Source organism: Danio aesculapii, chromosome 18 (assembly GCF_903798145.1).
Source record: "Danio aesculapii chromosome 18, fDanAes4.1, whole genome shotgun sequence".
In the NCBI taxonomy this organism is placed as follows: domain Eukaryota; kingdom Metazoa; phylum Chordata; class Actinopteri; order Cypriniformes; family Danionidae; genus Danio; species Danio aesculapii.
The window spans coordinates 20,787,979-20,813,281 of NC_079452.1; the positions used below are offsets into that span (position 1 = coordinate 20,787,979).

Consider the following 25,303-nt stretch of genomic DNA (forward strand, 5'->3'; position numbering starts at 1 on the left):
TATTTTAAAAGCTTCTTCCTCTGCAAAGTGTCCATTATCATGATTGTCTCATATTTAACATTAGTAGGCATGCTGTGTGTATGTATATATATATATATATATATATATATATATATATATATATATATGTATATATATATATATATATATATATATATATATATATATATATATATATATATATATATATATATATATATATATATATATATATATATGTTATTTTCAAAAAGTAGTAAGTTGCAGATTTTTGGCATAATTTTTTTTTACAAAATGTGACAAGCTATTTTATTTATTTGCATCTCTTGTTGCTGTTTGTTGTTGTTTTTAGTGCATTTTATGACACTCTTCACAGTCCTACGGCATCAAACATCACTTTCTCCCTATTTTATGTGATGTGAGTGTGTCACTTGGACAAATCAATTTCCCTCTGGATTAATGAAATGAATTCATTTTCTTTTCAGCTTAGGCCCAATCCTAGTTCTATTTTTGTACCCCTACCCCTTCCCCTTGACCCTTAAAACAGAGGGTGAAGGGGAAGGGCTTTAAAATGTACCCCTAAGAAATGGGACAGCACTACAACACCAGCACATGTCATCATATGTCATCGCAGATCTCTTGCTTCATATGAGATCAGATGATGGCGACTGCTGTAGTTATTCCAGTTGTGTTATTCTTTGGTATTTATCTTCAGGAAATCACTGAAGGCATATAATATGTTATCATGACGATATAATGTGGCAATAAGATCGTAACTGTACTGTATATTTACACTTATTTATTTATCTATATAAACACACGAAAACAACCTTAACATTATAGCAGACAGTGTAAACAGCTCATTCCCAGCCACTAGACTTTTCTGACAGGGGATTCGAGTGTCATTGAGTGTCAGAATGTTGTGGGACTGCTGTACAGGAGTTATTAATATGGATTATAGATCGCCAAATTTAGCTGTATTTATTTTAGTGTTTTTTTTTTAAAGCAGGACGGTAAAACATGAACACGATTATGAATATAGTAAAACATGTGCTTGTTTGTTGATGACAAAAAAAATACTAATTTGTGGATCTCCTTACTTCCGGGTGACACTATTCTGTCGTTTTGGCTGGTGTATTCTGGGAAATTTTCTTACCCCTTGGTTTCGAGTGTGGTCCTGAAAAATCTTCATTCCTTCATTCATCCCTTCACCTTAGCCCTACGCCTTCAAACTAAAGAGAATTGGGACACCACTACCCCTTCACGGGAAAGCGCAAAACGAGGTGTAGGGGTAAAGGGAAGGGCTAAGGGGTAGAATTGGGATTGGGCTTAGTCCCTTTATTAATCAGGGGTCGCCACAGCGGAATGAACCGCCAACTAATCCAGCATATGTTTTACACTGCGGATGCCCTTCCAGCAGCAACCCAATACTGGGAAAAGAAATCAAATCAAATCAAATCAAATAAAAAATGGAGAACAAGAATTATTAGTCCTCCTGTGACATATGAAATATTTATTTTACATATTTATCAAAGTGCTGTTTAACAGAGAGAAGATTTTATTTTTAATTTATGATCATTTCTAATAACTATAGATTTTTTTATTCATTGCCACAATGGATACCTAAATACCAGTATTCAGCTTAAAGTGACATTTAAAGGCTTAACTAGGTTAATTAGGGTAAAGTTAGGGTAATTAGGCAGGTCATTGTATAACAGTAGTTTATTCTGGAGACAATCAAAACTAATATTGCTGAAGGGGGCTAATGATATTGACCTTAAAATGGCTTTAAAACAATTAAAATCTGCTTTTATTCTACTCGAAATAAAACGAATCAGACTTTCTCCAGCAGAAAAAATATTATAGGAAATACTGTGAAAATTCCTGAATCTGTAAAACATCATTTGGGAAATATTTAAAAAAGAAATGCACAGGAGTGCAAATAATTCTGACTTCAACTGGATACATATTGTGTTTTTGGAACAATTATTGATAATGCATAATTGATAATAGTTCAACCTGATTATAATAAATCTAATAACATTGGGCTTGTGTTTCTGAACATGTTAATCTTGCAGGATTGAACATCCCTGGCTCCATTATTCCACGATCCAAATTTAGGAGCCCAAGCTTGTAGACGCTGAACCCCTGAGACCCCCCTGGACCCCCTGAGAACCACCACTGGGTCTGGCATAATTGTGTAAAGCACATAGAATCAGAATCAGTCAGCAGCTCTGCAGCGTGGTGTTTGGTCTGTAGAGGGCGCTACTGTCTGTAGTGCTGGATTTACACGCTTCATGTCTCTTCATACAGCTGAACCTGGACGTGTGTCAGGAGTGAGGATGCAGATATAAAATCACTCCCTGCTCTTCAAGCCTGTGGAGAATTTGAGCTTCTTGATTCAGATCGTGGTAGGAATTCTGAAATCACAAAAGAAAGTAATCAGTATATATGTATGTGTAATCTGTATGTATATTATTTTTATATGTATTTTAAATGGAAAATGAAGGTTATTCAGTGTGTTGTTGAATACAGAAGCAAATAAAACCCTCCACAAGTTCTGAAAGTGATTAAGCCTCAGCCAGGTAAGGAAAAGTAACTCAAAAGTAATGTAATGCATTACTGTACTTACCATAAAAGGTAACCAAGTAATGCGACTGGTAACTTTTTTGGAAAGTAACCCAATATTGTAATGCATTACATTCTAAAGTCACTTTCCCCAACACTGACCACATGTGCATTATTTTCTAATAATCCATGGTCAATTTAAACACATGACACATAAACACAGATCAGCTGCTGATGAAAACCAACCTTCATGGACTTCATGGTTTGTTGTCCATAATAATGGATGGGTTGATTCTGGTTTCTGGTTGCTGGATACCCGAATCCTGCCACGTGTACAACATCACAGTAATTCAGAGCCACAAACACTGCCAGAAGACCAGTGGTGGGATGGACAGGTTTCTGATGGACAGACAACAACAGAGAAGTTGTTCATTATATTTTTATATTTGCTTATATTACTATAGTTGTGTTATGACTTGCTATATTATGGTTCAGAAATATTTACAGTACTATTAATTCAGAGCTATTCAATTGGCAGCCCGCAGGCCACATGCGGCCCAGAATCAACCTCCGAGTGGCCCAGCCTGTGGTTCCGTCCATAGATAATAAATTAATACATATTATTTATAAATTGCTATTTAATATAATTATATATATATATAATAAATCGTAAACCATGGTTCTTTTCATTCTGCTTGGTCACGTGCCCCAAAAATGATATTTAAAACAAACAAAACAATGTCTTTTGACTGTTTTCTTTAATACCACAATACTTGTACTTTTACTTTCAGTATTTGAGTAGTACATTTTAGAATAAACTACTTGCAGTACTTATGTACAAAAAATGTTGAATACTTTAGCACTTCCACTTAAGTATGGTGCTTAAAAGGCCCGTTTCCATTGAGTGGTACGGTACGGTTCGGTTTGGTAGGCTTTTATAGCCGTTTCCACTGCCAAAAGGCATACTGCACCGTACCGTACCACTTTTTCGGCACCCTTTCGAAAGGGTACCAAACACAAGAAAGGGTACCAAAAGGCGGAGCTAGAAGCGCAGCTGAACGCTATTGGTTTACAGAGATACGTCATTCGCTTACGCAACAAGCCAGAATGAAAACAAAAAACCCTCCATGTTTAAAATACACGCACAGCCGAGAGATTACAGCAGAATTATAAATACATATAATAACGAGCCATCGTCAATCTGGGCTCAAACAAACCTTGTCGTCGTCTTGATGAACAGCCACAAAGCCATGGAGCAGATTTACCCTGTGCCCCGTAGTTTTTTACGAGCCAGTCTGAGGCGCGAGCGGTTTCGCTTTCTTGCTAGCGCTCGCGCGCGTCTAACATTATATCTGAAATAACAAACTTCTTGAGCTGATGATAATAACCTGCGCTTGATTATTGACGTGCTTTTGAAACCCGATCCTGTCAGACACTGACAAACGCGAGAGTGAAGCGTGAGGAAACAAAGGAGAAGCCGGAAAAAAGAGAACATTATTTTTCAGCAAACATGAACAAACTGCCATGATTAACTAACTTATTATCTTCATCTTTTGGACTAATATGAACCGGGAATGATGGAATTACTCTCTAACAGAGGCTACATGTGCTGCTGAAGCTTACATACACAGATAAGAGGTTTACACTGACTGTAGGCTAAATTTTGTGTTGTTTTGAACCTAAATACCAACAAAATGTCTGCTATATGTAGTTCTTCTGTAGTTGATAACATATCGGAGATTGTATGTGTTTATATCGAGGGCTGTATTTGTTTATATATGTTCATTTATTTATTTATTTTATATAATTACAGGCGTTACAGTAGGCTATTTCGCACTGTCATTGATCTGCAGTTAGTAATAAACATTTCTACACAAGTATTTTTGTGTATGAAGCATCTGTTTTGTGAGAAGTGCTTCTCATATGATATGTGAGCGACTCCTACAGTTTTATTGTAGACATTTCCTCGAGTGAGAATGACGTTGACTGAAACTTTCTGTCATACACCACGCCCACCAAAAGGGTACCCTTGTTAGTGGAAACGCAAGCCTGATAAAGGTGACCCGTACCAAACTGAACCGTACCGTACCAGTCAGTGGAAACGAGCCAAAAGAGCACTTCAACTTCTACTCAAGTCACTTTTTGATAGAGCACTTGTACTTTTATAAGTCTGGGTTTCTAGTACTTTAGACATCTCTGGGGCTACCTCAGATTCTGTTAATTCAGCTCTTTTTGTATGCACCATTTGCTCTGCAAACTGACCAAAGTTAAAAGACAAACAACAAATAAACCTTATTCAATAAATTTGTTTGTGTAAGTTTTAAAATTTGTCCGCTAAAATGACTGGCCCACCTAACTTTCTTTGTTTGACAGTCTGGCCCAGGTGAATTTGTAATTGAATCGTCCTGTATTAATTGGTATTTTTTCAATGTGGGAAGGTTTGTTTTCTATTTGTTTATATTACTATAGGTGTGTTATAATATATGCGGTCCAAATAAATCAGCACAACAGATGAATTTGAGTGCTTATTATTGACCTTATCCTTCACGTATGAGCGGGCGCAGCCATTTGAATCTTTTTGGCTCGAGACTTCCGGTCTGATTTAGTTTCATTCATTTTTAGATGTTAAGTGAAGTTTATTTATAAACTAATTTCGAGAGGATCGTGTGCTTATGATTGCTTGCAGCCGGCCCCGCATTATTCAACTTATGATTTACCAACCAGACAATTCTTAAGTCACTATAAATACCTTAGGTTCCACATGACAGCCAATTTTGTTTGAAGAATCCCCCCTTCCAGCCCTACTCCTCCTCTTTTCCTAGATGGGTTGCACAGTGGCCCAGTGGTTAGCACTGTTGCCTTACAGCAAGAACATCACTGGTTCTAGTCTTTACCAAGCCAGCTGATGTTTCTGTGCGGAGTTTACACGTTCCCCCCATGCTCACGTGGGTTTCCCCTGGGTTTCCTCCCACAATATTTCCTGACAATATTTGATTTATTATTGATTATTTAATGTAGACCAATTATTCACTCATAGCAAGATCACTGAACAAGATTTACAGTTAGTTTAACAAAGAATGTTCCTTCATACACTTTTTTTGAGATTTATAGATTTAATAAAAAAAATCTAAATTAACTGCAAATTAAATTCTCATCAATGAAGAGCGCATCGGTGAAGTGTGCTTAACGCTGTTTCTCCTGCAGGGGGAGCTCGACACAACATTAAAGAGATACACATGAAAATTCACATCTTTAAGATAAGACATTTTTGATTGTAGCCATTGATATCCATTGAAGAAAAATAATACTATGGAATACTGGCTGCTAACATTTTAAAAATATATAATTATGTGTACAATAGAAGAAATAGGGTTTAAAACAAGTGGAGAGAGTGGAGGGATTTTGGTGTGAATTATCCTTTTTCCAATGCATTTCCAATGTATGTGAAGCACATTGGTTTAGAATGTAATGTTTGATAAAAATAAGCTTTAATCACCATATTAAATTACATTTGATTACATATTCATATAAAATTTAAACCTTTTTTTACAATATTGCTGTCTTTACTTTTTGATTGAATAAATTCACCTTTTTACATTCATTTTTAACTTTAGATGATTATATACAATTTCTTTATTTGATTATTTATGAAAAGAATGAGCTCCTTAATACAGCGCTCAGCAAATATAAGTACACTCCTCACAAATGTCAATTTCTAAATATGTTTGGTGACTAAAATATTATTTTATTAAATATATCTGTTTTGCTTAAATGCACCAAAATTCATTGCCTTTATTCACTGAGAAATGGATATAAATATTAATTTTTAAAATGGGGTGTACTCAATTATGCTGAGCACTGTGTGCCAAGCAAAGTTTTACCAGGAAATACGTCTACAACACAAAACTGTGCTCGTTTGTGAGGTTTTAAACTGCACATCATTCATTTTACTGTAAAAATGTGGAGAACACACACACACACACACACACACACACACACACACACACACCTCTACACTGCACTCAAAACACCACAATAAAGCTTTTTCTCTATAAATGAACAGAAATTGTGAAAATGTTCACTTTGTAATGTCTTTTGTTTGTCTGTGTTTGTCTCGTGTTTGCAGTCATGAGTGTTTCCGCATCCCCATTTTCACATCCATCATTACAACAGACTTCACACTTCTTCTTCTCCTTCGCCTTTTGAAATATCTTTGCAAATGTGGCTGTTAATATTAAGTAACAACATGCACAACCTATATTGTTACATCGTAAATATTAAACACCACATAATTAATTTCCCAATATTGATATTTCATTTGAAAATGCTCAGTTTCTCTGGATCTACGTTGATTTATTGATTAAATATTTGTTTCTTCCTTAAAGCTTCCTATTTAAACCTTTATTTTTTAAAATAAAATAACATAAAAGGATCATGTTGTCATGTAATGTGTTCATGCAATGTTCTCAGACCTTTATAGAATAGATTATTTGTTTGAAATTGTACTTTAAATGCACATTATTTACACTTTCTGTCAATAAACTAAACCTGTATGGATTAATGCAGCTATTAAAATCATCATAAATATGGGTGATTATTATATAATATTATATAAAGTTATTGCAAATACCTCAGATCAGTAAAAACCTCAGGTTCATTAAATCGAAGTCAGCATTAGCATCACTTATTTGTCATTCAAATATATATATATATATATATTTTTTTTTTTTCTTTCTTTTTTATATATATATTTTTTTTTTTTTATTAATTAATTGGTTTTAATTACATTTTTTATTTATTTATTGAACTTTCTGTTGACATAGCTGAGTCGTTGTAAATAAATATAATGGGTAATGTCCTTTTTTCCTAAATTACACTTTTTTATGTTTCATTTGATAATAATAATATTATTATTAATAATAATAATAATAATAATAATAATAATAATAATAGTAAAAATAACAACAATAAATATCAAATAATATTAATAAATAAAAATAATAACAATAGTAATAATAACAACAATAATAATCAAATAATTAGCAGCAATAATATTAATAATAATAACAATAATAATAAAATAGTTAGAAATAATAATAATAACAATAATAATAAAATAGTTAGTAATAATAATAATAACAATAATAATAATAATAACAATAATAATAAAATAGGGCGCAACGCAGTGGCGCAGGTAGTGCTGTCTCCTCACAGCAAGGTCGCTGGTTCGAGCCTCGGCTGGATCAGTTGGCGTTTCTGTGTGGAGTTTGCATGTTCTCGTGTTGGCGTGGGTTCCTCCGGGTGCTCCGGTTTCCCCCACAGTCCAAAGACATGCGCTATAGGTGAATTGGGTAAGCTAAATTGTCCGTAGTGTATGAGTGTGAATGAGTGTGTATGGATGTTTCCCAGAGATGGGTTGCAGCTGAAAGGGCATCCACTGCGTAAAACATGTGCTGGATAAGTTGGCGGTTCATTCCGCTGTGGCGACCCCGGATTAATAAAGGGACTAAGCCAAAAAGAAAATGAATGAATGAATAATAAAATAAGTAGTAGTAGTGGTGGTAGTAGTATTAGTATTAGTAGTATTAAAAGTATTAATTTGTAATCAATATTAATTGAAGTAATAAACAGATTTCATTTGAAGCGATTTGTGCAATTTTAAAGTCATTTGTCATTTTACAGACTGCCAACAATAAGAAACATTTTAGTCATTTTAATATTTGACAATTACTTGTAATTAGAAAATGTTTTACATATAGTAAGCACTTACTGTTTTCAATTGATGACATTAATATATACATATATAATAAATACATTTGATGTAATAATAATTATAATATAATGAAATGTATTATTTTTTTCCCAGTGATGGGTTGTAGCTGGAAGGGCATCACTGCGTAAAACATATGTTGAATAAGTTGGCGGTTCATTCCGCTGTGGCGGAAAATGATTGAAAATGAATGAATGAATGAAATCTATTTCTATTATTTCATATCCAGTTGAGTGCAAAATTATTAGTGCAATATTTGTTATTTTTCAAATATTTCTCAAGTGATATTTAACAGATTAAGGAAATTTTCACAGTATTTCCTATAATATTTTTTCTTATTATTTGTTTTATTTCGGCTAGAATAAAAGCATTTTTTTTCCATTTTGAGGTCAATATTATCAGCCCCCTTAAGCAATATTTTTTTTTCGAATGGCTTCAGAACAAACCACTGTTATACAGTGACTTGATAATTACCCTAACCTGCCTAGTTCAACTGTATACTTGTTTACAGGCCTGAAAACAGTACACATGACCCCTGACTAAACCATGAATGTTTCAAAAGTAAACTACAGACAGACTAGTCTCATGATTTCCTCTAGCTATTTTCCGTTTTCTTGCTCTCCATCTAATTTTAGAAGCAATGTCTCTGCTAGCACTTCCTTCTGAAGGTGACACAAAGGCTGACATTTATTCCTCAGTGTCGACCACATGCGCTTATAAGTAAGAAGGTTAAGAGCTAGTTTGTCCTTCTTCTGCATTCATTCATTTTTTCTCGGCTTAGTCTCAGATTCATCAGGGGTCGCCACAGCGGAATGAACAGCCAATTATTCCAGCATTCAGTTAGGTCCATAAATATTTGGACATCGACACAATTCTAACATTTTTGGCACTATACACTAACACAATGGATTTAAAAATGAAGATGTGCTTTAACTGCAGACTGCCAGCTTTAATTTGAGGGTATTTACATCCAAATCAGGTGAACACTGTAGGACTTACAACAGTTTGCATTTGTGCCTCCCACTTGTTATGGTTCCAAATTAATAATAATAATAATATATCAAACTTTCACTTTTTAATACTTGGTTGCAAATCCTTTGCAGTCAATTACAGCCTGAAATCTGGAGGGCAGAGACATCACCAGACGCTGGGTTTCATTCTTGGTGATGCTCTGCCAGGCCTCTACAGCAACTGTCTTCAGTTCCTGCTTGTTTTTGGGGAATTTGCCCTTAATTTTTGTCTTCAGCAAGTGAAATGCATGCTCAATCAGATTTAAATTAGGGGATTGACTTGGCCACTGCATAACATTCCACCTCTTTGCCTTCAAAAACGCTTTGGTTGCTTTTGCACTATGCTTTGGGTCATTCTCCATCTGCATTGTGAAGCACTGTCCAATGAGTTCTGAAGTATTTGTCTTAATATGAGCAGAAAAGATTTCCTGAAACACTTCAGAATTCATCCTGCTGCTTTTGTCAGCAGTCACATCATCAATAAATACATGAGAACCAGTTCCATTCACAGCCATACATGCCCACGCTATGTCACCACTACCACCATGCTTCACTGCTTAAGAACATGAGCAGTTCCTTTCCTTTTCCATACTCTTCTCTTCCCATCACTCTGGTACAAGTTGACCTTGATCTCACCTGTCCAAAGGATGTTGCTCCAGCACTGTGAAGGCTTTTTTAGAACTCTAATCTGGCCTTCCTGTTTTTGAGGTGAACCCTCTGTATTCACTCTGGTGTAGTCATCTCTTGATTGTCGACTCTGACACACATTCTCCTACCTCCTGGAGAATGTTCTTGATCTGTCCAAATGTTGTGAAGGGTGATTTCTTCACCAGGGAAAGAATTCTTCAGTCATCCACCACAGTTGTTTTCCGTGGTCTTCCGGGTCTTTTGGTGTCGTTGATCTCACTGGTGCGTTATTTCTTTCCAAACAGTTGTTTTGGCCATTTTAATGTTTCTGCTATCTCTCTGATGCGTTTGTTTTGTTTTTTCAGCCTAATGATGGCTTGCTTGACTGATAGTGACAGCTCTTTGGATCTCATCTTGAGAGTTGACAGCAACAGATTCCAAATGCAAATAGCACACTTGAAATGAACTCTGGACCTTTTATCGGCTCGTTGTAATTGGGATAATTGGGGAATAACACACACCTGGCCATGGAACAGCTTAGAAGCCAATTGTCCAATTACTTTTGGTCCCTTAACAAGTGGGAGGCACATATGCAAATTGTTTTAATTCCTACACTGTTCACCTGATTTGGGTGTAAATACCCTCAAATTAAAGCTGGCAGTCTGCAGTTAAAGCAAATATTATTCATTTAATTTAAAATCCATTGTGTTGGTGTATAGAGCCAAACATGTTCGAATTGTGTCGATGTCCAAATATTTATGGACCTAACTGTATATACATTTATGATAATGCAAGTCTGTATGCACTTTTCATACTAATAATTGGATTCTTTTATCCTTGCCATGATGACAGCACATAATATTAGACTAGATATTCTTCAAGACACTAGTATTCAGCTTAAAGTGACATTTAAAGGCTTAACTAGGTTAATTAGGGTAAAGTTAGGGTAATTAGCATTGTATAACAGTGGTTTGTTCTGTAGACAATCCAAATATTGCTTAAGGGGGCTAATAATTTTGACCTTTAATTATGGAATTATATTAAAAATTAAAAACTGCTTTTATTCTAGCCGAAATAAAACAAATAAGACTTTCTCCATAAGAAACAATATTAGAGGAAATACTGTGAAAAATTCCTGAATCTGTTCAACAACACTTGGGAAATATTTGAACAAGGAGGGCTAACAATTATGACTTCAGCTGTATAGAAAGAGGAGAGTTGGGTGGGGAGGAAGTGCAAACTGTCTGAACTTCAGTTTCCTGTCTATAACAGGATGAGAGATCATGAGCCCAAAATAAACACACACACTTCTAATCATAATCACGATCATAACCTTTTCCCTCACTGTGGATGGAAACACCACAGAAGCAGACGCTTCACAGTAATACATCTAGCACAAAATGACAAATATTACAGTTCAGATGTTTGGGATCAGTGTATTTTTGTTAGGAAATTAAGTATTTTTGGTTAAATTGTTTTATTTTGGGCTCAGTGGTTAGCAAAGTGACCTCACAGCAAGAAGGTTGCTGGTTCGAGTCCCGGCTGGGGGCAATTGGCATTTCTGTGTGGAGTTTGTATGTTCTGCCTGTGTTAGTGTGGGTTTCCTCCGGGTGCTCCGGTTTCCCCCACAGTCCAAACAGATGCGCTATAGAGGAATTGATGAACTAAATTGACTGTAGTGTATGAGTGTAAGTGAATGTGAATGTTTCCCAGTACTGGAAGTGCATTCATTGTGTAAAACATATGCTGGAATAGTTGGCGGTTCATTCCGCTGTGGCGACCTCTGAAATAGAGACTAAGCCAAAGGAAAATGAATGAATGAATTTTGTAAATGACGTTTTATTCAGAAAGGATGCATGACATTGATACAAAGTGACTCTACAGAAATGTATAATGATAAATAATGAAGTATAATGATAATAATCAAATAATAATAAATAATAAATGTACGATGAAATAATGATTTTTTCTTTTTTCAATAAACAGTAATCCTGTAGTTACAACTTCTGAGCTCTCAGTCTGTGTGTGTGTTTGTTTGTGTACGTTTGTATCTTGGTCGTGGCTGTGTTTAACCAATTGGCTCATGAGTGTGGTTATTTGAAAGCCATTGATTTGAGGTTGCAAGAAAATTGCATTAAAACATCGACACATGATAAATATCTGTGTCGAGCATATACAAGTGTGTTTAGTGTTTTGCCAATCATAGTGTGTGTGTGTGTTGTTTTGAAAGTGTGAGGCTGGTGTTTTACCCCTTAAATGCTTTGAATCTATTCAGCCAATTTCTTGATCTGGCAGGTTGAGTTCTAGCTTAGCTTAGCATAATGAATGGAATCAGATTAGACCATTAGCATTTCGGTTAAATCATTCTAAAAAGAGTTTTGATAGTTTTCCTAATTAAAGCTGGAGTCTTCTGCAGTAAGAGTTTTGCAAAAGTAGGCTGGTGCTTGCTCCTAAAAGGTTTTGAATCCATTTAGCCAATTTCTTGTTCTGGCGGGTTAAATTTTAGCTTAGCTTAGCATAATGAATTAAATCAGATTAGACCATTAGCATTTCATAAAAAAAAATTCTAAAAAGAGTTTTGATAATTTTCCTAATTAAAGCTCGAGTTTTCTGCACTTACACTGTAAGTTGTGCAAATCTAGACTGGTGTTTGCCCCTGAGGTGTTTTGAATCCATTCAGCTAATTTCTTGCTTTGGCAGCTTCACTTTTAGCTTAGCTTAGCATAATGAATTAAATCAGATTAGACCATTAGCATTTCCTTTTAAAAAATTCTAAGTTTTAATAATTTTTAGATTTAAAGCTCAAGACTTCTACATTTACATTGTAAGAGTTGCACAAATCTAGGCTGGTGTTTTGCCCCCTAAATGTTTTAAATCCATTCAGCCAATTTCTTGTTCTGACGGGCTGAATTTTTGCTTAGCTTAGCATAATGAGTTGAATCAAATTAGACCATTAGCATTTTGGTTATACATTTTTTTAAAGAAATTTTATAAAGTTTTGATAATTTCATATTGAAAACTCGAGTCTTCTGCAGTTACATTGTAAAAGTTGATGTTTATTTAAGATTTTGTTAATTGGCGGCAAGTTTCAATTTTAGTAAGCAATTGGAAAAAAAACTGTAATGTCTTAAGGCCTGTTTACCAAAAGTGCGATAACTATAAAGATAGCGATTTGTATATAGTTGCCAAAATCATTCACAATGATAAAGAATAGCATAGTTCACAAAGATAAAGAGAAATTATATTATTGGGATCACTTAAGGAATGATTTTTCACAGCTGATGAACAACAAAACAGACAGCCAATGAGAATCCACTGAAGATTAAAGCGCAACTTAAAGATACAGATGACATTGTGGAGAAACACACACTGCTTGGTGTTAAGCCTTCATTTAAAAGATTATTTACAGGTAACACCTACTGTTGAAAGGAAACAGTTATTCCATGGGAAATGATGCACATAAATCATGCAAAAAAATATTAACTGACTAAATTTTTAAGTTAACTGGTTGCAAACACTTAACACTTAATAACTAAACAAAGGAATTTTAAACATTAATCAAATTAGTTTGTTTAAATTCAGCCTTTATAAATTGTTTGCAACCCCTTACAATCCAATGAATCATTTTTTAGTGTACATGGAAGTCATGAAAGTCATGCAGGCAAATTGAAGTATAAAAATAAAAGTAGTGCAGGAATCCAGTGCTAGTTTCAGTGTCTTTGTGTTGAAGATGCTGCAGAACTGACTACGATTGCTAAATTGAATGTTTGATTAGACTGATTGAACGTCACCAGTTCAATAGTGTGTTCAGAAGCGCTAGCAGCACACTTAAGGCCCTATTAAAAGCATAATCTAAAAATAAACAGATCATTATCGTTCGTCTGCGTGTATACAAACATATTTATTAATATATTTACATTAATCGTTATTATGCTTGGTGTGAATGAGCCTTTAGACAGCAGCAGAGGTCTTACTGAAGACGATGTTGCCAGTGATTTGAATATGGTTTACAATCTAGTCTCTTTCTGTGTCTGTGCTTTGCATCATGCAAATACAGTTTTTACAGAAAACACAATCAGCTCACAACTGATTGTTAATGTGTCTTTATGGTCCAACTCGGTGTATATATGTGTGTGTAAGGATCTCACCTGTTGTTTGCGCAGCTGCACGGGAATTTGGAGAAACTTTCGGGCAGTTATTCGAAGGAAATATGGGTCCAGCACACGGATCTGACTAGCCCGGCCAAGCCAAATCTGAGGAGGAGGCTTCCAGAAACCCTTCTGAACCTGAATAAACATTGCCTCATGATTACTGGGAAGTCGAAGGGAAACCTGGCATGGAGATATAATGAAAAAATAAGCAGACTGACCCTCTTCTCGTCATACAGGATCTCTTTGAGCCAGCGCAGATCCTGCTGTTTGAAAGGAACCAGGACCAGCAGGGTGTCTGGGTCATTGTGGATACCCGGATTATAGGAGGCGGATTCGGGATAAAACAGACGCAGAGTGGTCTTGTTACCCACGTCCTCCTCAAAGCCTCTTACCGGGGCGTCATTCAGTCTAAAGAAGATAGGAAATATTGATTGAGATCAAAAGTTAAATGCAGCTAGTGTTTTTCAGCCTACCGGTGAAAGTTTCACGTGATTCACACGGTTCCTTTTACAGCATTGATGATGTAATTAAAATATAATCAGTTAAATAGACCTAAGCATTGGTTTAGTTGTTCAAGTATAATGTACAGATAATGCACGCTAAATGTAGTGTGTCTAGATTAAGTTCACACTATATAGAAAATACATTTTAGTGGCGATGAAGTCATTCGCTGATGTCCAGCTTCTCCAGCATCCGGCGCCTTGACTGCAGCTCTGCACAAGACGTTTGGCCAGTGGTGAAATGGTCGTGTCCAACTGAGTCTGATTCTCTCGAGGTTTTTTAATTCTTCACTTTCACATTGGTGAAGTTTTTTCCCTCTCTGCTGTCGCTACTAGCTTGCATGGCTCGGGATCTGTAGAGCTGCGCATCGTTGGATTTGCTCTTCAGTGTTTGGACTCTCAGTAGTGATTATTAAACCACACTGAACTGAGCTAAACTGAACTGAACTTAAACACTGAAAACTGAACTACACTGTTCACATTTACTATGATCTTCAATGTGAAGCTGCTTTGACACAATCTACATTGTAAAAGCGCTATACAAATAAAGGGGAATTGAATTAAATTTTGGACATATCATACACTCGGCGCAATAAGGTGCAAAATGTGTTTGCCGTGATTTGTTGCTATTTTCAGACCAGCGCAACAGTAAATTTCACATTTTGCATTACGTTGTTTAAACAGCAAATCCATTTGCGCAGCTTTGTGGACTCATGGGTGTGCTGGTCTATAAAGGATGTATGTTAAGGCGCATTGTTAGTGTGTTGCTATTTTGAGGAAGTGAAATAGACCATTGACCAACTAAAAGCTGCTGTAATGTCCAGCGCAGAGCGCATTAGTTATGAGCCTATGCAGGTCCAAATGAGTACACATTGCTTAATACACACAGCATGTACAGCAATACACAAATATCTTTATAGATGAAAACAATAAAGAATTAAAATGCTCCAAAAATTATTATTTTCTGTCAGCGCAATAGCCTATTGGTTAGCGCGCTGACATATGGGCAATAGCACTTCAGGGCGTCCCGAGTTCGAATTCTCATCCCTACCCCCTCTCTATCTCTCCCACTTCACTTCCTGTCTCATTACTGTCCTATCCACTTAATAAAGGCAAAAAGGACAAAAAGAAATCTTAAAACAAACAAACAAACAAAAAACAATATATATATATATATAGTTATTTTCTGCATAAATATAAACACCACTGCCTCCATGTCTTCTTCACCTCGGGGGCTTTTTCAGTTTATTCATGATAATTTGCATGTGTTGTTATTATTATTATCAGTATTATTTATTATCTGCATATTTTGCCATGGTGGCTCAGTGGTTAGCACTGTGGCCTCACAGCAAGAAGGTTGCTGGTTCAAACCCCGGCTGGACCAGTTAGCTTTTCTGTGTGGAGTTTGCATGTTCTCCCCGTGTTGGCGTGGGTTTCCTCCGGCTGCTCCGGTTTCACATGTGCTATAGGGGAATTGATTGATTAAATTGGCTGTAGTGTATGAGTGTGAATGAGTCTGTATGGGTGTTTCCCAGTACTGGGTTGCAGCTGGAAGGGCATCCGCTGCGTAAAACATATGCTGGAATTGTTGGTGGTTCATTCCACTGTGGCGACCCCTGATAAGCAAGGGACTAAGCCGAAGGAAAACAAATGAATGAATGTATTTTATAGGACTGATTTAATGGTGCTGATTTTGAAGCCCTATTTTCAGAATGTTTACATTACGGACTAACGGCAGAAACAAATTGATATGAGTAATAATTCATTCATATTGACTTCGCAGTGTAGTTTGCTCACAATTTGTGGGCTGTTGATGAGTAAAAGTGCTAAAGCTTGGCAGAAAACACCACTCATTTAGCCAATTTATGAGGTGACGGGCTTGTGGAGCCACTTCGCAGTCCCCGTTATTCCTGGTGTAAGCAAAAAAAGGCGAACGTACATGAAGACAATTACAGGCCTCATTACAGCCTCTTGATTTCCCTCTGCCTGTGTAAACAACATTCTGATCCTGGCAGCAAGTTTACGAGAGAGAAACACACATCAAACTGCCCAACACAGCTATTATTAACACACAAACACACACACACACACATGAAACTGGCCAACACCTCTGCTTTTTACAGACACCATTATCTTGTAATTACAACCTCAGAGCTTTTGAGTAGGAGGACATGAAGGCCACAGTTCATCTCAACCTAATGTGTGTGTGTCTGCATCTGTCCATGTTATGTTCAGCATCCACCCTAAACCTTTTTAAACTACAAGCAAAAGTGTTACAATGATCTCGGCTCTCCTCCACCGCCGCGTCCTGAACATCGCAGTCTCAACACATTCTTATCAACTCAACCCCCTGTTATTTTTTCCACAGGAGTGAATCCTTGAAGCACAAACTCCCTCTTTTTCACAAATGAGATTAGCGAGGCGCTGCTGCTCTGCTAATGGCGAGTCTGAAGCATCAGGATTTGTAACTCAACGCCAAATGTCAAGCGTCTCGACTCCCCCGCCGCGATTAGCTTCTGCGAACACGGCGAGAGCACGGAAAAACACACGCAGAAATAAAATACTCACTCCAGGCCTGTAAATCCGCTATAGAAATAAAGTAAGAAACAGTAGCCAAGCTGAGCTCTAATTGCAAGAGGTGAGCTTATTATAAGCCATTCAGAACACTTACAATAAACACAAGAATGTAAAACACAAGCCAAACTAATCGCTAAACGGAGACTAAACAGAGAATTAGAGATGGAAAACAAGAGATTGAGAGGTTTATTAGAAACAGAGGGTGTATTGTAGCTTAACAAAACTCCTAAATAATACTAATAGCAGTTTTGTTAAACCGTATTTGCAATGATGAACCAAATAACACAATACTATTGCAAATATATTATACTCAAGTACTTCACTAGTGCTTTAAAAGGTGACCTATTATGCGAAAATCACTTTTATAAGGGGTTTAAAGACAGTTGTGTGGCAACAGTGAGTGAATATAAGCAGCTTATAATCATAAACATTAAAAACATCTATACTTTTATAATCAGACTTGATTAAAACAGCCAGCAGGAACATGTTGATTGACATTCTCCCCTTGTACGTGTCATCAGAGGGGGATATAAGCCCCGCCCACTAGTGACTATCTCTCTCCCTCATTAGCATAGGAGGTTAGTCTTGTTTTTGAATCTGCCACTATGCTGACACACAGGCATTTGTAGCTCCGCCCATTGTTGAAAAGAGCACAATCTCATTTGAATTTAAAGCGACAGTCACCAATACGCCACAATTAGGATCAAAGCCTAAAAGGGTCAGGTACAGAGAGTTATAAAACATTATTTGTGTGGTATTTTGAGCTGAAACCTCACACATACATGCTCTAGGGATATGAGAGACTTATTTTACTTGTAAAAAAAGGGGCACAACAGGTGCCCTTTAATATGTTAGTCAGCATATAAAAATAAGCATATTTCTTTAAATCTTGATTATTTAAGATTTAATCTTGATTATTTAAGATTTAAACTAGGGGGCTGTTGAATGCTTGATTCTGATTGGCTAATTTGTGCTTTAAAATCTATTTTGACATTAATGTATGGTGCCTAATTTAAATAATTTAAAGAATTTAATGTATTAAACACTTTAATTTCCAGTATAAGAGCAGCTAATCCAAGTCTGTAGACTTGAAAAAAATAGAAGTAGTATAAACAGATACAGATTTCTTTCATGAACCCTCTCGGATATAGTATGGTTATGAATATGTACAGTTGAAGTCAGAATTATTAGCCCCCCATCACCCCCACCCCACCCATTTTTTCCCCAATTTGCGCAGATTTTTTTCAACTCATTTTTAAACATAATAGTTTTGATAACTCATTTCTAATAACTGATTTATTTTATCTTTGTCATGATGACGGTGAATAATATTAGACTAGATATTTTTCAAGTGACATTTAAAGGCTTAACTGGGTTAATTAGGTTAACTAAGCAGGTTAGGGTAATTAGGCAAGTTATTGTATAATGATGGCTTGTTCTGTAGACCAGTGTTTCCCAACCCTGTTCCTGAAGGCACACCAACAGTACACATTTTCAACCTCTCCCTAATCAAACACACCTGTATCAACTTATCATAACATCAGAAAAGACTCCAACACCTGAAGTTAATGGGTCAGATAATGGAGACATCCAAAATATGTACTGTTGGTGTGCCTCCAGGAACAGAGTTGGGAAACACTGCAGTAGACTATCAAAAAATATATAGCTTAAAGGGGCAAAAAATTTTGACCTTAAAATGGTGTTTAAAAAATTAAAAACTGCTTTTATTCTAGCTGAAATAAAATGAATAAGACGTTCTCCAGAAGAAAAAATATTATCAGACATACTGTGAAAATTTCCTTTCTCTGTTAAACATCATTTGGGAAATATTTGAAAAAGAAAGAAAAATTCAAAGGGGGGCTAATAATTCTGACTTCAACTGTATATGGCAATGTTGATGTATTTGGTCTTGGCGGAGTAGATCTGCTACGATGCCGCAGCTGCTGTTCCTGCTTTGACTCTTAATGCAGAGCAAGTACCGAAACCTGCTACTGCGAGTATATACACAGAAATGCCGTCTGAGAATAACACATTGCTGCTGCTGCAAACATAATATATATTATGTAAGCCCCGTAGCAGATCTAAACACAGGTGGATCTGGGGTGGAGGAGGGTCTTTGAAAATGTGCCGCAGCTTAAACAGCATAGAATGACGCAGAGCTTTTAAACTGAGGGGGAGAAAGCCGAGGAGACAGCAACCAATCTCCTGGCCATGTAGATAATGATGCAGGAGCAGATAAGGTGACCTATCAGCCTGTGCGTGCATAGAGTTTCATGCCAGAAATTTCACTAACTATGTATAAGCTTGAAAGATCTACTGTCACACCTTAATTTTCTGTGATTTTTTTTTGTGCAAAAATGCTTTTCTTACTTAGATTTAGTCTTGTCTCTTAAATCAAGAAGCATTTTTTAGACAAGTAAACCATATTGTCTTGTTTTCAGAAATAATACGCCAAAATTAAATTGAGTTTTTCTTTAAAACAAGCTGAATAATGGGGTAAGCAAATTAATGGTGTGTCAATAATCTGTTTTCTTCCCCCATTGGCAGATTATTTAGCTTATTTTAAAGAAAAACTCGCTTAGTTTTGGAATATTATTTTTGAAAACAAGACAATATGTTTAGCTTGTCCTGTAAATGCTTCTTGATATAAGAATTTATAGATATTTAAACTAGAAACAAGACAAAATCTCTAAGCAAGAAACACATATTTTGCAGTGTGATTGTAATGTAATAACACACACCCTGCTTTGCTGCTTTGGAGCAATAATTATTGTGAAAAGCACTACACAAATAAACTTGAATTGAATGGAAAGTTATATAATATATTTTTGCTGAGGAAATCAAAAGGCTGTGATTATTAAGTTCCCAAAAGCCCTTCGTTTGTTTTACAAAACATAATGAACGCTTATAATGGTTAAGAGTTCACTCTGAAGGCTATAAACAGAGAGAAAACAAGAAATGGAGAGGTTTATTAGACACAGAGAATGCAATATAATTGTTCTAAACTCCTGAATGGTAAGTAAAAGCAGAAGGAGAACTGCTGAAAGGTTAAGCAGAGGTGGAGGAGTGTTTTTTTTTACCTGATCACCACGTCGTATTTGTTAATGATCTCCCCCAGAGAGCTGTTTTTTAAGGCAAAGCCGTTTCCAATGACTGCACACGTCCTGCAGTCCAAGCTGCACACACACACACAAGACACACACTTTGCATGTACACTGTATTATACACGACAGGGCATCAGAAGAGAGGTTTGATTTTCTTTTTCATAAAAAGTCTGGCTTGAGTTGTTTTATTTCTAATGCATATTCAATTAAATGTGTTTTGATTGTTTTTAGATTTTATTAGATTTTTTATTTAGTTAAGAATATTTTACAATTTGACTATTATTTTAGTACATTTTTATGTTTAATTCATTCATTTTTTTCAGCTTAGTCCCTTTATTACTCAGGGGTCGCCACAGCGGAATGAACCGCCAACTTATCCAGCATAAGTTTTACGCAGTGGAGGCCCTTCCAGCTGCAACCCATTACTGGGAAACACCCACACACTCTCATTCACACACATACACTATGGACAATTTAGCCTACCCAATTAACTTATCCCGCATGTCTTTGGACTTTGTAGCACCTGGAGAAAACCCATTCGTACATGGGGAGAACATGTAAACTGTACACAGAAATGCCAACTGACCCAGCCGAGGCTCGAACCAGCGACCTTCTTGCTGTGAGGTGACAGTTCTACCTACTGTGCCACTGCGTCACCCCATTGCTAAGTTAAAAATATGATTATTTATATTTTTATTACACAAAGAAATGTCTGGACTTATGATTTTGGTTTATAGCTACTAAACTGAAACAAATGTGGTCCAGAAACTACTTTCATTCAGAAACTTGACAAAAAACACATCAAACTTTTATTTGGATAGATTGTTGGTGATTGGATGAGAGTTGACCTGATTGGGTGGCTTCTGTTAGTAAACAGAATATCAAAGTCTGCTAAAGGAGGTCTAGCATTTTCACATATGGCTCCCAAACTCTGGAATTGCCTTCCTGATAATGTCCAAAGCTCAGACACACTCTCGCAGTTCAAAACTAAATTAAAGACCTATCTTTTTAGTAAAGCATACACACAATGCATTATATAACTGTTGTAGGATGTGTGAAAGTGCTCACAACACATACTGCACACTACCTGACAGAAGTCTTGTGGCCTATCCAAGTTTTAGGAACAAAAATAAATAATAACTTGCCTTCTAGTTGATCATTTGGAATCAGAAATGGCTTATATGAAAGGTAAAGGCCTCTAGATTACGCTTATTTGACCCAAATAAAATCTGATCATGCCTTGATTATTAATGATTTGATTAGGACAGTAAGGTCTGACTCTGCTTAGACTAAAGTCTGGTCACTGAACCTTCAATAATGTCCAGTATAGAATATGTGGTCATGCTGCAGTGGAAACAGAATGAATATTGTGTCTGACTCCATCATGAGCTTGGAGGACTGCATCCATACATCTCTGCAATGACTCAAATCACTGATTAATAAAGTCATCTGGAATGGCAAAGAAAGCATCTTGCAGGACTCCCAGAGTTCATCAAGATTAGGATTCATCTTCAATGCCTCCTCCTTCATCTTCCCCCAGACCTGCTCAATAATGTTCATGTCTGGTGACTGGGCTGGCCAATCCTGCAGCTCCTTGACCTTCTTTGCTTTCAGGAGCTTTGATGTGGAGGCTGAAGTATGAGGAGCGCTATCCTGCTGGAAAATTTGCCCTCTCCTGTGGTATGGGCAGCACAAATGTCTTGATACCCAAGGCTGTTGATGTTGCCGTCCACTCTGCACGCCACCATACTGAATGTAACCCCAAACCATGATTTTTTCTTTACCAAACTTGACTGATTTCTATGAGAATCTTGGCTCCATGCAGGTTCCAGTAGGTCTTCTGCAGTATTTGTGATGATTAGGATGCAGATCAATAGATAATTCATCACCTTCTGACACTTTTCCAAATGATCAACCAGAAGTTTTTTTACAAATTATTTGTTGCTCTTAAAACTAGGATCGACGACAACACTTTTGTCAGGTAGTGCACACTCAATACACAAATACAATTAATTCAACATGTACACATAGACATTACCTATATACTCTATAATTGCAGGTTAACTATGTTATATATAATAACTTTAATGAACTAGTAACTAATAGCTTTTCACAGTTAAAGTTATTAAAGTTATTAGGAACTAATAAAGTTATAGTAACTAATAACCCTAACTTTTCTTTAATTGTAATCCAATAATGTGAACAATAAAACAATAATTATTCTGAAAAGAGCTATACAAGTGAGAAAGAATAAGAGTAGCTTGGACAAAGGAAGATTAAGACTGATTTAAGACTTACAACACTATATTTCAGCACATTAAATTCTTTTTAAGGCTGTTACAAAAATGTACGTATATTAAGACCTCGCAGACAACCTGGAGGAACTGAAAATGAGTGAATCACACTTGAGTTTAGACACTACTTTACCTCTCAATGTTCGCTGGCATCGTGAAGCTGGAAATCGCTGCCAAGACCTTCAGAAGCAGCAGCTCTAAAATTAAAAAAAGACCATTTTAAAAACAAAATGCTCCATTATGAATGCATCAGCATCCAAGGATTGCGATAGAACTCATGTGCAGTAAATCCCTCAGGCTTTTCTGCAGTAAAAGCATAAACAACACACAAATGCCTTTATATTGGCTTGACTGAGAGGTTTCGGGGTCACGTCAGGTCACAGCAACAATGCGATCATGTACTCAAGGCAGATTAAACACAAGCGTAATGATTGTGCATTGTATTAATGGAGGGTTATAAGAGCAACAGAAGCTGTACACACCGCTGCCTTTAATACCGTAGGGCAGAGCTTCAGCCGACAGATGATCCTTCCAGAAGAAATCCTCCAGCTTCAGGAAGAGCTCAGGCTTTCGGCTCATGCTGGAACGACCAAACAAAAGGAGAGGCTCAAAAATAAAAACACAAATAATCCCGTAATAATCAGTATATAATGTACTCTATATATAAATATACAGAACTGTGCAAAAGTCGTAAGCACTATACCAGCTTTGTTAGCCTCAGAAAACTCTTTTTATTAAAAACAAACTGAAAAATATAGGAAATATGTACAAAACAATTTATAAAATAAAAAAACAGCACAGCATTTCCTCCTCAAGCAAAAGTCTAACCGTTTCCAGAGTTCTGTAGGTTTTGAGTGTCTTATTTTTCTTTTCTGTTTCAATAATATTCGGATCTGGACACTGTGGAGGCCATTCCATATCAGTCTGTGTTCCATCAGCTGTTTTCTTTCTCTAAACAGGATTTCACTGCAATTAGCAGATAATTATCATACTGAAAATGGAAACTTCCGGAAGCTCTGGCTTTCGGCTCATGCTGGAACGACCAAACAAAAGCAGAGGCTAAAAACCCCCACTAATAATCATTGTCAGTATATACTGTACACTATATACAAATATATAGTGCTGTGCAAAAGTCCTAAGCACCAGCTTTCTTGGCCTAAGACATTTGCACAACATATAACCAATCAGCCTCTTTATTAAAACAAATGGAAAATATAGGAAATGTGTGAAGAAACACAACAGCACACCATTTACTCTTCAAGCTAAAGTCTATCTATTTCCAAAGTGCTTCTTTAGGTTTAGAGTGTCATATTTTTCTTTTCTGTCTCTATAATATTCAGATCTGGACACTGTGTAGGCCATTCCATGACTGTCTGTGTTTCATCATCCGTTTTCTTTATCCAAAAAAGGATTTTGCTGCAATTAGTGGATAATTATCATGCTGAAAATGGAAACTTCCAGAAGTTCAAGCTTTCAGCTCATGCTGGAACGACCAAACAAAATCACAGGCTCAAAAAAAAACCCATTAATTATCACTGTTAGTATCTACTGTACAATATATATAAATATACAGTATTGTGCAAAATTCCTAAGCACTATACCAGCTTTGTTGGCATAGGACCTTTGCACGATATATAATCAATCAGCCTCTTTATTAAAAACAAACAGAAAATAAAGGAAATAAGTAAATTAAATGAATAAAAAAACATCACAGCATTTCCTCTTAAAGCTGAGGACTGTTTTGTTTTAAATGTCCTGACATTTTCTGAATTAACGTGCAATGTAATATCAGGCTTCTTTTAGCACTTTCCAGAGATCTACTTTAGGTTTAGAGTGTCATATCTATCTTTTTCTGTCTCAATAATATACAGGTCTGGACACTGTGTAGGCCATTCCATGACTGTCTATATTTCATCAGCTGTTTTCTTTCTCCAAAATAGGATTTCACTGTGATTATTGGATCATTATCATGCTGAAAATGACAACTTCTCATGCTGGAACTAGCAAACAAAAGCAGAGCCTCAAAAAACACTTATAATCACTATCAGTATATACTGTACATTATATATAAATATACAGTACTCTGCAAAGGTCCTAAGCACTTTACCAGCTTTATTGGCCTAATACTTTTGCACAATATATAATCAGTCAGCCTCTTTATTAAAAACAAACAGAAAATATAGGAAATAAGTAAAAAAAAATAAAAATAAAAACAACAACAACACTGCATTTCCTCAAGAATTTAAAAATGTCTGTTTTGTTCTAATTGTCCTGACATTTTCTGACATAATGTGCGATGTAATATCAGGCTTCTTTTAGCATTTTCCAGAGATCTACTTTAGGTTTAGAGTGTCATATCTATCTTTTTCTGTCTCAATATTATACAGGTCTGGACACTGTTGAGGCCATTCCATGACTGTCTGTGTGTCATCAGCTGTTTTCTTTCTCCAAAATAGGATTTCACTGTGATTATTGGATCATTATCATGCTGAAAATGGAAACTTCTTAAAGGCTCTGGCTTTTGGCTCATGCTGGAACTAGCAAACAAAAGCAAAGCCTCAAAAAAACACTTATAATCACCATCAGTTTATACTGTACATTAAATATAAATGTACAGTACTCTGCAAAGGCCCTAAACGCTTTACCTTTATTGGCTTTTGCACAATATATAATCAATCAGCCTCTTTATTAAAAACAAACAGAAAATATAGGAAATAAGTAAG

The 25,303-nt window shown here is 36.1% G+C and overlaps 1 protein-coding gene across 1 annotated transcript in view; it reads right to left on the minus strand.

Moving 5' to 3' along the window:
* Positions 1-223: 223 nt before the first annotated feature.
* st3gal4 (ST3 beta-galactoside alpha-2,3-sialyltransferase 4) overlaps positions 224-25,303 on the minus strand; it is a 60,302-nt gene continuing 35,222 nt past the window's right edge. The window contains exons 5-11 of the mRNA XM_056478837.1: positions 23,063-23,160; positions 22,714-22,777; positions 20,263-20,358; positions 14,324-14,513; positions 14,103-14,240; positions 2,794-2,946; positions 224-2,399 (exon numbers count right to left, since the gene is read on the minus strand). Coding sequence (XP_056334812.1) covers positions 2,310-2,399; positions 2,794-2,946; positions 14,103-14,240; positions 14,324-14,513; positions 20,263-20,358; positions 22,714-22,777; positions 23,063-23,160 — 829 coding nt within the window. The 3' untranslated portion in view covers positions 224-2,309. The remainder of the gene's footprint in view (positions 2,400-2,793; positions 2,947-14,102; positions 14,241-14,323; positions 14,514-20,262; positions 20,359-22,713; positions 22,778-23,062; positions 23,161-25,303) is intronic.